This window comes from Bactrocera dorsalis, chromosome 2 (assembly GCF_023373825.1).
Source record: "Bactrocera dorsalis isolate Fly_Bdor chromosome 2, ASM2337382v1, whole genome shotgun sequence".
Taxonomy (NCBI): domain Eukaryota; kingdom Metazoa; phylum Arthropoda; class Insecta; order Diptera; family Tephritidae; genus Bactrocera; species Bactrocera dorsalis.
The window spans coordinates 60,183,340-60,201,096 of NC_064304.1; the positions used below are offsets into that span (position 1 = coordinate 60,183,340).

The 17,757-nt window shown below is 37.5% G+C and overlaps 1 protein-coding gene across 1 annotated transcript in view; it reads right to left on the reverse strand.

Annotated features, from left to right (window-relative positions):
• LOC125776665 (uncharacterized) overlaps positions 1 to 13,075 on the reverse strand; it is a 263,872-nt gene extending 250,797 nt beyond the window's left edge. The window contains exon 1 of the mRNA XM_049450160.1: positions 6,513 to 13,075. Coding sequence (XP_049306117.1) covers positions 11,246 to 12,364 — 1,119 coding nt within the window. The 5' untranslated portion in view covers positions 12,365 to 13,075 and the 3' untranslated portion in view covers positions 6,513 to 11,245. The remainder of the gene's footprint in view (positions 1 to 6,512) is intronic.
• Positions 13,076 to 17,757: the final 4,682 nt, after the last annotated feature.

Below are 17,757 nucleotides of genomic sequence, written 5' to 3' on the forward strand. Positions count from 1 at the left end.
CTTTTAGATGCTTTCTTCATTTCCCCCCTCTCATCTCCCACTTATATGGAAAACAGGTAAATTTGTTTTCTTAAGTTGGTACAACAGTTCTTAATTATGATGTCAAAACTTAGAGCAATCTGTCAACCAGTGTGTTTATAGAAGCTGTTTATATCAGTCGATCTCAGCTCTCGCGTCGAATTTGTTTTGATGTCTTCAGTTAACTCCAAACGGTTTGCCCGGAGCAGTTCTTTGAGTTGCAAGAATATCCAGAAGTCACATGGAGCTAAATCAAGTGAATACGGTGATTGCTCAAAGATATTTTTTAAGAGTTTGGTCAAAATTTAACACAAATAAGTTAAAAATGTTTGTAAAATTCGACAGACCCTACTGAGATCGATTGACACAAAAAGCTGTTGTAAACACACGATCGCATAGATGAGAGGGGGAAATGAAGAATTCCCGATACTTTCTTGACTGGGTGTATGCACATACGAGTAATTCTATATTTATTTCGATTGGTTTCAGGTGATACAAACAGCCGTTAGGTGAACAAAATTGTTATAATCTGAAGCAACACGCTGTTATCGAAAATCATTATAAGATCCTGCGGGAATACTTAAATTTTATATATTTTCGGCATAAGCCGATAGTATATCCTCATATTATATGACGAGTTAATTTTGTTAAGATATCTTGCATATTTACTGATATATACGGTGTAAAAACAACTGAAAGTTTGAGTATCTGGTAATATGTATATGGGAAATAAAGGTAGTTATGATCCGATTTATCTACATTGCTACATATTACACTGGTAGACACATAATTTATGACATTAAAATTCTTAAGTCAAATCAAATACAGAATTTTTCTATCACCTACAGATATTCTGTAACCTGCGGCTTTAAATTTTACAATACTACTGTAATCAAATTGAAAGGTGAATTAATTCGAATTAGTTTATACTTCGCGTGTTTTTCGGATCGGCCATTTTTTTTTTTGAAGTTATACTTCTTATACGACGCCGGAAAAGGTTGCGATAGATTCTGGTTGCGCAACCTTCCATATAAAAGTAACGCAAGGTTGTGCAACCTCGCTCCATCCATGTGAATGTAACGCAACCTTGTCTGCGAAGATGTGCGAGCAGCAAGCGAAGCGGTGACAATCGGCGATCGTTTGTTCGTTTCTTTCGGCACAGCTCGGCTTTTCTACCAACAACACAATGTTGCCATGCTTATGCTGTTGTTGTTTTTGTTTTCGTAGAACAATGTTTCAATTTTTGGTTGGTGACATATTCACATGTGTGCGCATAGATATGTTTGTATGCTTGTGCATACATACATATTTATTTGTGTAGTATACGATGTTAAAAGGCATACATCTTCTATCCTATCTTGTGTATCTGCACATGCTCATATGAGTGTATGTATACGCATGTGCGCGCATTGACTTGCATGTTCATACATTCATATATACTTATATGTACATATATTTGCATACATTGCCAAACAAATAATGCACAAACATACATATGCGTACACATATGAACATGTCACCAACAAAAAATTGATCTTCACAAGTCAATATGGCAGCCAAATTGGCGAAGAACATAAGAGAGATGATTACCAGTGGCGTAGCTAGGGGAGGGCGGCAGGGGCGGTCCGAGCCCGACTATGACAATCAGTTCTACCTATAAAAAATCGTATCGTAAATCTGTGGCAGAGATCATAACCGCCACTAATCAAATAATCTAGGTAACTATAATATCGTACCACGAGCATAATAAATTGATACGAGTATTTAAAAACAAAACAATGTGCACACCGTCAATCTCAGTATATACAGCAGTGTTGTCCAACGTGACTGTGTGCACGTTATGCTTGTGTTGGTTATTCTAGCGTCAACTGATCGCAAAATTCTGCTTTGCTTGCCTACAAAGTTGAATACAGTAGCACAATCGTGGTTTCACAGACACTTGTCGCGACATGTTGGTGTGAGGTGTCTGGCGCTGTCCGTGCGCTATTCTGCGCATAGGCCGTGGACAACGCTGCTCTAGAAAATAGGGTGTTGTATAACAGTTTTTTTGTTACTTTCATGTAATTAGGGTGTTGTGTTAGCATTTAAGCTACATATAAATTTTAAAGCTTAATGAGCAGCACTTTAATAGATATTATGTAATTTAAGTGATTGAGTTATTTAAGTGATTATTTTGAATTACTTTGCATGTTTCTTAAATTTTATTGAGATGTTACTTGTTATGTAAGTTCTTTTTTTTAACACGCTTCAAGAATTTCTTAAATTTTGCATGCAAAACGATACAGTTATGGGCGGTAAACTTTCGTTTGACTTGTACAAAGTGATTAGCCGTTACAAAAGAGAATTAGGTGGAATTCGCACAACCAACGCTGGTCAGGCGATTCCCCTGATATAGAGCTCGTCACTTGTGTTGTGGATTGGGCAATTTCTTTTGTTTCCGACCGCATTTATTTCAATATTCTTTTACGTGAACGTGTGAAAGTTTAGTGCAAAGTGTTTGTTAATTATTAGATATTAAAAACAACATTTTTTGTATAAAACCGACTATTAAGATTCTTGAAGAAAATAAACAAGGTAAGTAAAGTATTTTTGCTATTATTTTCTAGTCATACCTACTTAAATACATATTTACACCCAGTTGCAGGATTGTTAATTTATATAAAAATATATTTCACAAAGCTAGTTACGTAACGTGTACACGGAAAAAAAAATATAATAAAATTTATTATAATGTTCGTTAAAAATTACTATATTTACTAAGCCTAAACGAAAATTTAAATCTCGGTTAGATAAATTATAATAACTAAGGTTTCGAAAAATTACTAACCAGTTTATTAAAATCAAAAACTGTAAAGCAAATTGTGTTATCTGCATTTTAAATAATAATAGAATTTTTTACTATACATATATTAAAAATTAGTAGAAGTATTCTTACAGATAGTATTTGTAATATTTGTAAAGAGAATAGCAATTATTTATAAATTGTGTAGTTATTATTAGAATCCATTAAAAAGAAATATTAATATATTGGTTAGTAAAAATTTCAATGCTGACATAGCACTTATTGTATTACAGTTCATAGAACACACACAACATTCAAATGGTAATAAATTCAATCTAGTCAGTACTTTTTGATGTTATGAATATAATTATTTAATATGTTGTAAAAGTTACTATCTCATTTATTAATTTATTATATCAGCTTTTAATTTTTGATAAAAAAATTTAATTTTTAAGAAGAGATATTATTTTTTTGTATTTAGATTTTAAAATTTATTAATTTTTTCACCGCTGTTTTCTCCGTGTCCGTGTTTATTTACTGCTACAATTTCTTTATGAAATCAACGTATCACTTACTAAATAAAAATATTTTTAGGATATCCAGAACGAAATATGCCGCAGGGACTTCATACTTCGAAAAGACAAAGCGGGTTTCAGCAGAGAAAAGCCAAAAAGGCTAAAATGGATGAAATTCAGAGCATGTCTGGATCTCTTCTCAAATATGTCACAAAAGCAGATAGCGGCCAAAGTTCAAGTAAAGTACCCGAGTCTCCTGCTGACGAAAGTAATAATTCACATCTTGAAGAATCACATTCAGATAGCAACATCGACAATACAGAATCAATGAAGACGACCGATCAAGTGCAACACTTGAGAGATGTTTCACATTGGAGTTTACCGGTTCCCAATAATGTTCGCATTGACATAGTAAAAAAGGACATTTCCAGAACAAAGAAGGACCATTTTCTGCTGTATCTCGTCATGGTTCAAATGTTAAAGGTGATTCTCGTCATCTTTCACAGGAATGGTTTTATAAAGAGATGCCTAGTGGTGAAAAAATTCTACGATCATGGATGGTATTTTCTCCTATATCAAATAACCTGTACTGTTTTTGCTGTCGTTTATTTGCTGTCGGTAACATACAAAGAACATTTACAACTGGATTTCAGAAGTGGTGGAAACTAAATCCTAAAGTATTGAACCATGAAACTTCATGTGATCATTTAGAAAATTTCGAAAAGTGGAAAACATTGGAAATGAGATTAAAAACTCACACCACAATAAATGACGCAACCTTGCAATTAATGAATACGGAAAAACAGAAGTGGAAAAATCTTTTATCTAGATTATTTGATATAACTTTGTTTTTAGCTAAACAAAACTTAGCATTTCGTGGACATGATGAAACCCAAGGGTCTACCAATAAAGGTAATTTCTTAGAACTAGTTAAACTGCTGTCAAAGTATGATGCTGTACTCAAAGAACATATATTATATTTGGAGCAGGAAAAATCACCTAAAGTAACATATTTATCGCCAGAAATACAAAATGAGTTCATAAATGTTTTAGCTAATCACGTAAAATGTCAGCTTGTCAACGAAATTAAATCGGCCAAATATTTCGGAATCATGTTTGATAGCACACCTGACGTTTCACATGTCGATCAAATGTCCAAAATAATTCGTTATGTAAAAATTAATAATAGAAAAGTAGAAGTCAAAGAAGTATTCTTAGGATTTTTTCCTTACATGGAAAAAAAGCAGCTGATTTAAGCGCTGAAATACTAAAGAAGCTTGAAAACGATGGCTTAGATATTAGTATGTGTCGTTCTCAAGGCTATGATAATGCTGCAGTTATGAGTGGTGTACACGGGGGAGTGCAAGCTATTATAAAAGAAAAAAACAATAAAGCAATTTTTATTGGTTGTATAGATCATTCAATTAATTTATGCGGCCAACATTCGTTTGCACAAAATGTGAATTGTGTTACATTTTTCGGAGCAGTGGAGACAATATTTAACTTTTTTTTAACTTCCGCTGGGAAGTGCTCCTCAATCACTGCAAAGCATCTGTTAAAAGACTTTCGACAACGCGCTGGAGTGCTCATTATGGTGCAGTAAAAGTATTGGCTGAAAATTTTGATGGGATAATATCTGCAATTGAGGAACTATGTGACCAAGACGTAAATTTAGAAACTAGAGGTGCTGCACAAAATCTTATCTCTGCTGTGTGCAATTTCTCATTTCTTTGTTTTCTTTTCTTTTGGAATGATGTGCTAAGGGAAGTGAACTATGCTCAGATTGCATTGCAAAGTAATGGCTTATGTGTTGATGAAATAATCATAAAACTAGAAGCACTTCGTCTATTCATTGGAGAGAAACGGTTGCATCTAGCAGGAGAGGCAATAGATTTTGCTGTACAAAAATCGGAAGAATACAACATTTCGATGGAACGACGAATTCGACGCAAGAAACGCATGCCCGGTGAGTTAGCCATCGATACTGAACTTACACTTAGAGCGGAACTTCAAAAGGACATGTTAGAATGTATTGACAGATTCAATATTGAACTCGAAACACGAGTAAAGTCCATTAAAGACGTAGCTTCATTGTTTGAAGTTGTGCAGTCAAAGACCTTGCTTTTGGCAAACACTGAACAGTTAAAATTTGCTATATCAAAATTTACTAACCTTTACGATGAAGTATCAGAAACAGAACTACTTTTAGAAATACCAAGATTGAGAAGACATTTAAAAGCGGCTAATATCACTGTCTCTAATTGGGTGACGCTGGACTATTTGAAATTCATTGTGGAATGGGACTTTACAGCTTCTCTTCCGAATCTAACGGTTGCATTAAAGTTATTTATGACAATATGTGGATCAGTCGCTTCATGTGAGAGAAGTTTCAGCAAATTAAAATTAATTAAAAACAAGTAAGGAAGGGCTAAGTTCGGGTGTCACCGAACATTTTATACTCTCGCATGATAAGGTGATAATCGAGATTTCATTATCCGTCATTTACATATTTTTTTTATTTTGGTTCCTAATGTATATACATACTCGTATTATACAGAGAAGGCATCAGATGGATTTCAAAATAGCGTTATATTGGAAGAAGGCGTGGTTGTGAACCGATTTCGCCCATATTTCGTACGTGTCATCAAAGTGTTAAAAAAATATTACAAACCGAATTTCACTGAAATCGGTAGAGTAGTTCCTGAGATATGGTTTTTGGTCCATAAGTGGGCGACGCCACGCCCATTTTCAATTTTTAAAAAAAGCCTGGGTACAGCTTCCTTCTGCCATTCCTTTCGTAAAATTTAGTGTTTCTGACGTTTTTTGTTAGTCGGTTAACGCACTTTTAGTGATTTTCAACATAACCTTTGTATGGGAGGTGGGCGTGGTTATTATCCGATTTCTTCCATTTTTGAACTGTATATGGAAATGCCGGAAGGAAACTTCTCTATAGAGTTTGGTTCACATAGCTATAGTACTTTCCGAGATATGTACAAAAAACTTAATAGGGGGCGGGGCCACGCCCACTTTTCCAAAAAAATTACTTCCAAATATGCTCCTCCCTAATGTGATCCTTTGTGCCAAATTTCACTTTAATATCTTTATTTATGGCTTAGTTATGACACTTTATAGGTTTTCGGTTTCCGCCATTTTGTGGGCGTGGCAGTGGACCGATTTTGCCCATCTTCGAACTTAACCTTCTTATGGAGCCAAGAAATACGTGTACCAAGTTTCATTATGATATCTCAATTTTTACTCAAGTTACAGCTTGCACGGACGGACGGACGGACAGACATCCGGATTTCAACTCTACTCGTCACCCTGATCACTTTGGTATATATAAGCCTATATCTGACTCTTTTAGTTTTAGGACTTACAAACAACCGTTATGTGAACAAAACTATAATACTCTCTTTAGCAACTTTGTTGCGAGAGTATAATTACTTGCGGTCTACAATGACTAAAACCAGATTAAACAATCTTGGTATTTTAACGATAGAACATGAAGCAACACAAAATATAAATTTTGAAGACGTGATTTCGGAGTTTGCAAGTGTCAAAGCTAGAAGGAAGAAATTTTAATTTTTTCTCATAATATACTAATATAATATTTGTAATACTCGTGTTTTAATAAAATGTAAATGATTATTTTTTTACTTTAAAAGTTTTGATTGAGTTTTGGGGTGACACCTTCAAAATCCGCCCCGGGTGTCACCTATGCTAGCTACGCCACTGATGATTACGCTGCATATTCTCTTCCGCAACGAAGAGACGGAACTACTTTCCGAGTCAAAATTCCTTCATTTAGACTTTGCTTTATTCTTCATTTTATGTGCATAATAAATTTATAAAATGGGAATTTAAGTTTTCTAGTTTTCTTTCATACAAAATGATATGCATTTCTGAATATCACTAAGAAGTATAACTTCTTCCGCGCGTAGGGACTCTACGCACCGTTTTTTTGTCTGTAAGTTGAACATCTGTGCTAAATTTCACCTCAAAATATTCATTAGTATTTGAGATACGCGTCGTTTTGTGAGGCTCTATAAGTGAGTTCTTGGATGTTTAGTATGTCTGAATTTATTGAACAAAGAAGTGCGATAATGCACCATCTCATTTCGCCACATTTTCAATTAATATCGTGCCGCAACCACCGCATTCGCCTGATTTACCTTAGAGTAACTTCTGACTATTCAGCAAATTTACATGACCACTCCGAGCAGTGGCCAGTACGTCAGGCACTCACTCTGGGAGAAAATAACGTTACCAATTAACCTCTAGTTGATCCCAAAAAGCTCTTACTACCACCTTTGCATATAAAATTGGGTTTAGTAAAGAATTTTGTCAAGGCAATAGACAGAAATGGAAGAGTTCTTGTATTTGAAACAAAAATTTCCAAGAGTAAGTGAAGCAAAAATTATGGAGGGCATATTTTTGGGTACGCAAATAAGACAACTAATGAAAGATGGAATATTTGAGGAAATGCTCAATAAAACTGAAATACGAGCCTGGAGTGCCTTTAAAAGCATTGTTAAAAATTTTCTTAAAAATGTGAAAGCTGACAATTACGAAGATCTTGTGACTAAACTACTTTCTGCTTATAAAAAATGGGTTGCAACATGTCCCTTAAAATTCAGTTTCTGGACTGTCATCTGGATTTTTCCCCGAAAATTTAGGGGCCGTAAGTGACGAACATGGGGAACGGTTCCACCAAGACGTTTCTGCTATGGAGAAACGGTACCAAGACAAGTGAAGTGCCAGTTTGCTTGCCAATTACTGCTGGACATTGTTAAGGAATACTCCAAAAACAAAATATCGCCGAAAAGTGTCAACAGTAACATTTTAACGTACTCTTTGGTTAATAAAATAATATAACAATAATATATCTATCGCTGTTTTTTTTAACAAAAATCCTCATAGCAAAAAAACTATAGGGATAGAAGAAATCTATAGCTATTTTCTGCATTTCTCGCAATTATTTTCTTGGCAACTCTGGAGCGAAATGAAGAGAATTAAAGTGTGATAGAATAATATTCAATAAATTCAAAATTTTAGATATTTACAACAATTAAATTAAAAACCTTGTTTTTACTCGGAAATTGCCTGGAAGTTGAAGTGCTGTTGCACCTGCTAAAAGTTTCTCAGCGGATGTAAGGCAACCTGTTTTCATTTTTTCTTATTGGCCTTTGCCCAGCAAAAAGAAATCAGAAAAGTCACTCCCTAGTATAAGCTTTATTTATCTAATAGAAGAATCAAATGTATTTGCGTTATTTATAGTTAAGTTTTTACTTGTATTGGATCAGCGTAAAAGTATACACCGAAATTGGTAAATGTTTTATCTAATAGTTGCCCCATAGTTATTTTTACTAAATATTGGCTCATTATGAAAAGCGAAACGCCCCCATCTCGTGGTGGCCAAATATCCGAAAACCCAGAAACTACGGCAAATAAATTTATTAATTATGAAAGAAAGAGAACACATTACTCAAAGCCGAAAATCAGAACCTAAAAACAAAGAATTTAAGTCCTACAAATAATAAAATAAATGATGAATTGGATGCAACAGATGATATCTTGAAAACAAGAAAAAACGTTAACTTCGGCCTTCACAGATGTATTTTTTTTTAGTAACTATGTGTGCAGTTTGTATGGTAGCTATATACTATAGTGAGCCGATTTGAACAATTTCTTTCGATATTACATTATTTCTATAAACAATAACTCATAACAAATTTCGTGAAGACACATCGTTAAATGAGGAATTTTCCCATGCAAGAATTTGATTCCGTTGATTCAGTTAATATGGGAGCTATATGCTATAGTTAGCCGATGTGAACAATTTATTCGGAGATTACATTGTTGCTTTAGAAAATAATGCATAACAAATTTCGTGAATAGATCTTGTCAAATGCAAAAGTTTTCTATACAAGAACTTGATTCCGATAGTTCAGTTTGTATGGCAGCTATATGCTATAGGAAGCTGATCTGAACAATTTCTTAATATATTACATAATTCTTCCAAGTTCTGCCAAGTTTTGTGAAGATACATTGTCAAATAAGAAAGTTTTCCATACAAGAACTTGATTCCGATCGTTCAGTTTATAAGGCAGCTATATGTTATAGTGGTCCGTGTTGCGTCAAGCGACAAGATATATATGTATATTTAAACCTGAAATTAAAATTAAGAAAATGAATTATAAAAAATTATAAAATATTGAATTATTTAAATTATTGTATACTTACCTTAATTATGCATTCATACTACTAATCTACTACTTACCTTAATACTTACCATAATCTATTACAATATTGAACGAAAAGTGGAAGATAATTATATTTACCCCTTTTTTATACATATGAACATTACCACTAGTTTAAGCCGTTAGTTTAAGATTTAGGCTAAGCAACTAAATGAAATTAAATAAAGATTCTATTGTAATTGAACCATCGAATCGTACACACGCGTTTTCATTTTTATCGTGACAGGCAATTAGACTTATTAATTTTATTCGCGCATTCCCAGTGTATATTTTCGCTTCTCAAAAACGCTTGAGAATTTTCATGGCGCCCGAGCAGGGACTAAGTGCTTGAACTTAGTATACATTTAATTCTTTCGTTTTCGTTTATCAACTAATTTCGTGCTAATTGCCTGTCAATTCTTTTCGGTGTTCGGTCTTCGGAAGTAAAGTGCGAAAAAACAAATTAAACAAATTAAACCTAAAAAAGAAAAAACAACAACTAAAGTAATAAAATAAAGTAAAAGACAATAAAATACAATAACAGTGGAAGTGACTGAGCTGTGCAGTGATAGTGATACCTAAATAAGGAACGAATTATAAAACAAAAAATAACACAAAAAAAAAAATATTATAAAAAGGGTTAAAAATCCAATTATACGTATATATGTGCAAGTATACGTACATATAGAGATATACGATTTGCGTGCAGTGAAACCTGTAAAAAAGAATACATATATACATACGTGACGAGTGGAAATCTGTAAAAAATAATATACATATTTACATACATACATACAGTGTAAAGTGCAGTGCTGAAATACTTACCCGTATACTTAACTCAGTGTAAAAATCAAAAAAAAAAAAAAAAAGGGAAGTATTGTGGAGTGTGTGCGAATACGTAGACATAGTGTAAAGTGAGAAATAACTAAAGAATATAAAAAGTTACAAGTGCACGAGGTGAATTAGTTATGCGGTACAGTGGTGGGCGCAAATAAAAGAACAAAAAGTTTCTGCCCTAACAAAAATATATATATATATATACTGATAATTCGGGTGGTGGAGCACGGTGCTCGCTCGTTCCAAAATGTGGTTGGCCGTGGAGAAACGGTCGGCGCAAATGATTCCACAGGAGTATTAAATAAAAAACCAAAAAGTTTCATATAATACTTATATTTAATTATAAACAAATTAGAACCACACTTACCTACGTCTGTATCGCAGCGTTGTCGCAAAAGGAGAGAGAGCGCGCAACTTTTAGTAAGTGTTTAGTTGCGCGCGAATTAATACTTCGAAAAAAGTTCGAAAAAGAGAAAAAGAAAAGATTAATCTGCCGATACAGACGTGGCAAAAGAAATTGGGCGGGGCGGCGTCAACATTCTCCCCGCCTTGCAGTATTACTGCAAATGCAGTTTACAATAAATTACTTAAAACTAACTTAACTAACTGGCTCCTGCACTTCCTTTTCCACGTCTTCTTTGCAGATGGGGTGGCCGACGAGACGAATCGAGTCTGGTTCGGTCCGGGAAATGCCGCTGAGATGAATCGAACCTCAGTCGGTCATTGCCATGCCGCCATTCTGCATAGAAGTCACCACCTTCCGAGGTCGGCGAGACGACTCGAGTCTAACTCGATCCTGGGTAGGTGGTGAATGTGAGAGGCGTTGGCAGCCAGTGCACTTTATTGTGCCGATGTTATACGACACCGGATATTATGTATCCCAGTGTCGTATTTTGGGCGATGAGTTGGCCCATTGACGCCGGTTGTAACCCGGGCAATATGAGCCGGGAGTACACGTCCGCTCCCAAGATTATTTCTACTGGCGCTGCTCTGTGGAACTCATTATCTGCCAGTCTTAAGTTGCGAAATTGTTGAAATAAATTGTCTTCCAGAGACCTTACTGGCGTTGGTGGTAACGGGCGACGTTGTATTTGGGCACTCACGGAGATTTCTGTTTCTCCACCCTGGTTGTCCCGAAACATTAATTCGCACACTCGGCTGTCTCCACGTGCATGCGTATGCAGTTGCAATCGTGCCACCGTGGAGGCGAGGATAACCGTGGCTGGACTGACTGGACTGATAATGGCCCGCACTGTTACGAACCTCGTTGCGGTTCGAACACAGATTAAGGCGGTTGGTGAAAGCGCAAGTCTTTGTTGCCAAGGTTGTGTTGCGTGCCTGTCTTTGATAATACGTCGTGCATCGGCTTGACGACGAGTGTCTCGTCCACGCCTTCGCTTCGGATGGGGTGGCCGGCGGAACGAATTGAGTTCCGCTCGGTCCCGACAATGTCGCTGAGACGAATCGAGTCTCAGTCGATCGTTGCCACGCCGCCAATCCGAAAGGAAGTTACCGGCACGCCGAAGTCGGCGAGACGACTCGAGTCTGGCTCGATCTTGGGCGTGTGGTATGCGGGAGAGGCAACGTCGGTCAGAGCTTTGCGGCTGTTTAACTGTTGACGTCGGTTGATGTGGTTGATGGGGCTCCGAATACGTCGGGCCGATTGCCAATGAGTTCTCCTCCATTTCCGCTGCCTCGACCTGCTGTGCCCATGTCAATTCAATGATATCGTCGTCTTCTTCTTCGGCGTCTGAACTGATGCCATGAAGCATCGTGTGGTGTGGGTTGCCACAACGTTTGCAGCGTATTACGCTGTCGCATTCCATCTTCGAATGGCTCGACGCGAGGCAGTTGCTGCAATAGCGGTTGATTAATGTCGTCCTCAGCCTAGCTTCTGGGGACATCTGCCGGAACCTTGGGCACCAGCGAAGTAGATGGCTTTCTACGCACAGGGGGCAGTTGATTGTCGTCATTTTCAATAATTTTCTAAACGAGAAGAAAGATTATTAACGTGAGAATATTAACATTGTTTGGGTAAAATTATAATCTTTGTTATAGGCCTAGAAATTAAGCCACGTTGAGTTTGGATGTCTACCACCCGAACTCGTTGGTCCAACCCTGGATGCACTTTGATTATCCTGCCCAATCTCCATTCATTTGGAGGTAAATTTTCGTCACGAACTACCACTAGGTCGTTGACTTGGGCGTTCTGTTGGGAATGTTTCCATTTCTTTCGTTTTTGAAGTTCCTTTAAGTATTCGGTCTTCCATCTCTGACAGAAGTGTTGACTTAGGGCCTTTAATTTTTGCCATCGATTTACTAATGATAATGGGTTTTCAGTGATTTCTGGTTCTGCCGGTGCTAGCAGGGGAGCACCGACCAGAAAATGGCCAGGTGTTAACGGGGTCAAGTCATTGATGTCATCCGTCATAGAACTGATGGGCCGAGAGTTTAGACAGGCTTCTATTCGAGTTAACAGCGTAGTAAGTTCCTCGAAGGTGTACTTCATGGATCCTGTCAATTTTTTGAAATGACTTTTAAAACTTTTCACACCTGCCTCCCACAAGCCTCCCATATGAGGAGCACCTGCAGGAATGAAATGCCATTTTAGGTGGGGGAAATTGCTGAAGTTGGCTATCGCGTCAGGGCATGCCTTTAAGAAGGCTTTGAAATCTTTCTTGATTTCTCTCGATGCTCCAACGAAGTTCGTACCATTATCCGAATAAATGTGATTTGGGCAACTCCGACGTGATACGAATCTTGTGAGGGCACTCATGAATGCGGCCGTAGATAAGTTACTAGTGGCTTCAAGATGGATAGCCCTTGTTGAAAAGCAAACAAAAACGCATACATATCCCTTTGTTATTAGGCAAGCTCGGCCTGTATAGTTTTTGATGTCGAATGGACCAGTGAAATCTACTCCGGTTGACTCAAAGGGCCTTGTAAGACTTGTTCGTGGCGCAGGAAGTGATGCCATAAGTTGTGTTTGCTCTCGTTTTTTATATAAAACGCAGATCTTACAATTATGTATCACTGTGCGGATTAGATTCTTAGCCTTGAGGATCCAAAATTGCATTCGCAGAAGACGCAGGACTAGTTGATTGCCTCCGTGAAGGGAAGTGAGATGAATAAATTTGACCAATAATTTCGAGAATTGACAGTTGTATGGTAGTATAATTGGGTGCTGCTCGTCGAAGCTGAGGGAGGGGGCGTTGTTTAAACGTCCGCCTACTCTTATGATTCCGTTAGTATCAACAAATGGATTTAATGATAGAATCGAAGATTTACTATTGATGGGAAGATTCTTAGTTAAATCTGAGTACTCAGAAGCAAAATGTGCCTTCTGAGTTAACTGAATAAGTCGGTGTTTGACAAATTTAACTTCATCAGAAGTGAGCGTTGCAGACGGTGTAGGAGTTTTGTATCCTGGATGAATTTTGTTGTAGAATCTGAAGACTCGAGAAATTACGCGGAGTGCTCTTGAAAATTCGGAAAAACGTTCCAAAACATCTTCGGTCTCAATAACTGATGTATGATGTACACGAATGCTCTTGGCCTCCAGAGTAGTATCAACGTCTACTGCATAATTTTGGTTTGGCCACTCGGATGGTTGAAGTTTTAACCACTTGGGACCACACCACCAAAGATCGTTTGGTTGTAAATCTTGAGGAGAGATTCCTCTGCTGGCCAGGTCGGCTGGGTTATCTTCGGAGTTGACATGCCTCCAGTTTCCAATTTGAGTATGCTCGCAAATCTTTGATATTCTATTCGCGACGAAAGTCGACCACGAACACGGTGGCTTACGTAGCCATGCGAGAACAATGGTGGAGTCGGTCCATAAATATATCCCTTGATGTACAATGTCCAATTTGGGTTGAAGATATTCAACCATTTTAGCTGATAAAAGAGCACCAGATAGTTCTAATCTCGGTATTGAGATGGTTTTAACAGGAGCGACCTTTGTTTTTGCTAAAAGCAAGCCCGTTTTAATCTCGTGGTCGTTTACCTGCACGCGTAAATAGATGGCTGCGCCGTACGCCTTTTCTGAGGCATCGCAGAATCCATGGAACTGTACTTGACAGCTCGGTGTATAACATACCCATCGCGGGATCTTGATATTGTTTATGTGTGGGTAATTTTCTAAAAATGTCTTCCACTGCTTGAGAGATTTGGGAGTCAAAGCTTCGTCCCAATCGGTTTTTTCCAACCAAATGTCCTGCATTAAGATTTTAGCAACGATGATTTCTGGACTTAACCATCCTGCTGGGTCGAACAATTTAGCTATCATAGACAAAACTTCTCTTTTAGTGAAAGAGTCTTTGTTGTCCAGCGGCTTAGTGGAAAAGTAAAAGTTATCCGATCTCGCGTTCCATCGAATTCCCAATGTTTTGGCTTCGCTACTGCTGTCGAATTCCAGAAAATCTGTGGTCAAAAGATGATCGTTGGGTATGCCCCTCAGAATCTTCTTGCTGTTCGATGTCCACTTTCTTAATGGGAAGCCGGCTGAGGCTAATAATTTAATCAACTGGTCTCTTGAATCAATTGCAGTGGAGATTTCATGAGCACCAGATAAGACGTCGTCTACGTACGTATTAGCTTTTATTATTTTCGCAGCTAAGGGGAACGCTGATTTTGAATCTTCAGCTAGTTCCATCAGTGTACGGATTGCTAGATACGGAGCACAATTGAGCCCGAAAGTGACTATGTTTAATTGAAACTCATTGACCTCCCCGTCCAAAGAATCCCTAAAGAGGATTCTTTGATAAGATGTATGCTTAGAATTGACCAAAATTTGACGATACATTTTTTCAATATCAGCATTGAACACAAATCTAAAAAGTCGCCATTTGGTGATCATAATAGTAAGATCAGCTTGGAGTGCTGGACCGGTGTACAAAATGTCATTTAAACTTACACCATTGGATGTGGGACATGAAGCATTGAAAACGACTCTAAGCTTAGAGGTTTTACTTTCAGGTTTGTAAACGGCGTGGTGAGGAAGATAGTAACTTTTGTACGGATTTTCTGCTATATTGTGTGGAATTCGTTGCATATGACCTAAGTCTATGTACTCCCTCAAGACCTTTCGGTATTCTTCCTTAACGAGAGGTTGTTTATTGAGAGATTTCTCACTTCTCAAGTATTGTTTGAACGCAATATGGCGAGATGCTCCAAAATTAGTTTCTACTGGAAAAACTTTAAATGGGAGTGAAACAATGTAACGCCCTTCTTTGTTTCTAATGGTAGTTTCTGAATATAACTTGTCACAATATTGTTCTTCCACGGTGAGAAATGGTTTTTTAGGTATTTCTTCTAGCTCCCAGAATTTGGACAGCTGATTATCTAAGGATACCTCGTTAAAATATGTAACGTAAGTCGTATTATTCTTCGATTCTTCGGAGGGAACGGAACCTGTTAAAATCCAACCGAACACCGTACGTTGTGCAACGAGGGATCCGAAGATTTTCGATTTTACCCCATTTAGTATGATTTTCGGGTAAAGATCCGCTCCGATCAACAAGTCAACCTTTTGACTCGTGTAGAAATTATTATCCGCTAAGGGGATATTAGGTAGCCCTTTTAAAATTGAGGAGTTAATTGATCTGGATGGAAGCAGTCCAGTCAATTTTGGCAGTACCAAAGCTTCCGCTTCTAGTTTCAAACCTTTGTTACGGGGCGAGCCAATTGTGATTGAGCATACCGATTGAACTTGTCCTGATACGGTATTATTCAATCCTGAAACTCGCGCGCTGACCTTTTTGGTTGCCAGAAGTAAGCGTTTTTGCAGACTATTGCTTCAATCCCGAATCACCATGGCTGTACCTAAGAGCATGCTTCGACTGGTAGGCACATTTGAAATATTGGCCTTAATAGAGGCCACATGAGATTTAGTAGAAATCTCAGTAGTGTCTGTGCTGTCAGATGTCTGAGCTATTCCCTCACTCTGATCCCGGTGAATCATAGAGTGATGTCTCTGTTTACATTTATTGCAATTGAACATACTTTTACAATTTTTGACTTCATGTGAGTCCGATAAACAATTTAAGCAGACGTGGAGTTTTCTGACAGCATTTAAACGTGCATTAGGCTGCATCTCAATAAATCTTTGACAAGTTTTCAAAATGTGTGATTGAGATGAGCACAGTTTACATTTAATATTGTTTGTCTTGGCGTGATGGGAATTGATGGGTTTGGATCCATTCCTTGATTGCAAGGTTGGTATCCGACCTTCACCATCAGCCGACTTGATCTTGGGTTGAGTACCCAAATCGCCTTTGAGGTTTGATACTCTCTCAAGCGTTTTAACCCGTTTGGTTAGAAACTTGTCTAACTCAACCCATTTTGGGATCTCGGAATCCGAATCCAGAGATTGTTCCCACAGCGACAGTGTATAGTCCGGCAGTCGGATAGAACACAAATACGTAAATATGGCATCCGAGCTATCTATATTGATGCCATGTATTTGTAAAGCTGATATGCAGCTATTTATTTCCCGCTGTAAATTTCTGAGTTCGGTCTCAGATTCTGTTGAGATGTGCGGGATTTCGCTTTCGTAACGATATCTTTTGCCTCACCTCGCGTTTTTTGATTCAAATGGAATAACTTTTCTACCGGAGAGAGCCTCGGGTTATTCCCGTAAATGGCGGCAAATAAATCCCTAAAAGAGGGCCATTGTAAAACATCGCCATGAAATATTTCGGTATCACATGGCGGTAAATTGATAGAATACCTTACGGGTTCTACAGTTTGTTGTAACCGTTCAGGTTGAATAACTGTAGAATTTGAAGTGGGGCTTTGGTTGAACCCCGTGAGGTTATGGATGTGTTCGCCCATCAAGGCCGCGCAACACACATAAGCGTGGTAACAGCTTGTATATTTAAGTTTGAGGTCGTCAATTGAGCTTGTGTCAGAAGGATCCACTTTTGGCAAACACAACTTGTACTCTGACTTTACCTCTGCCCACAGAGATTTCAGTTCAGCTTGTTGAACTTCAAGAGAGTAGGCACTTTGATTGTTTGCTGTTGGAGTAAAAGACTCCTCAAACTCCAGTAGAGCGTCTGCTGCTGTAGTAAAGGCTCTAATTGATTCCATTTTTTTTTTTCAAAAATTGAACCGGAACTGCAAAAATGTTGCACAAAATTGGATCTAAAACTTGAAATTAAAATTTAAAAAAATATTTGCAAATATGTTGCAAAAGTTCAAAAGTTATAGTACCAATCACGGACAGACTCTAAATTAGTAGTGCGTTGTTGCTTAGTGAAGCGTGAATATTCGAAAGCACAAAAAAATTAATAAATTGGGTAAACTATTTCTGAAAGTATTTTTCCGAATTTAATTAGTATGTGCTTGTTGGGTAATCGGCCCA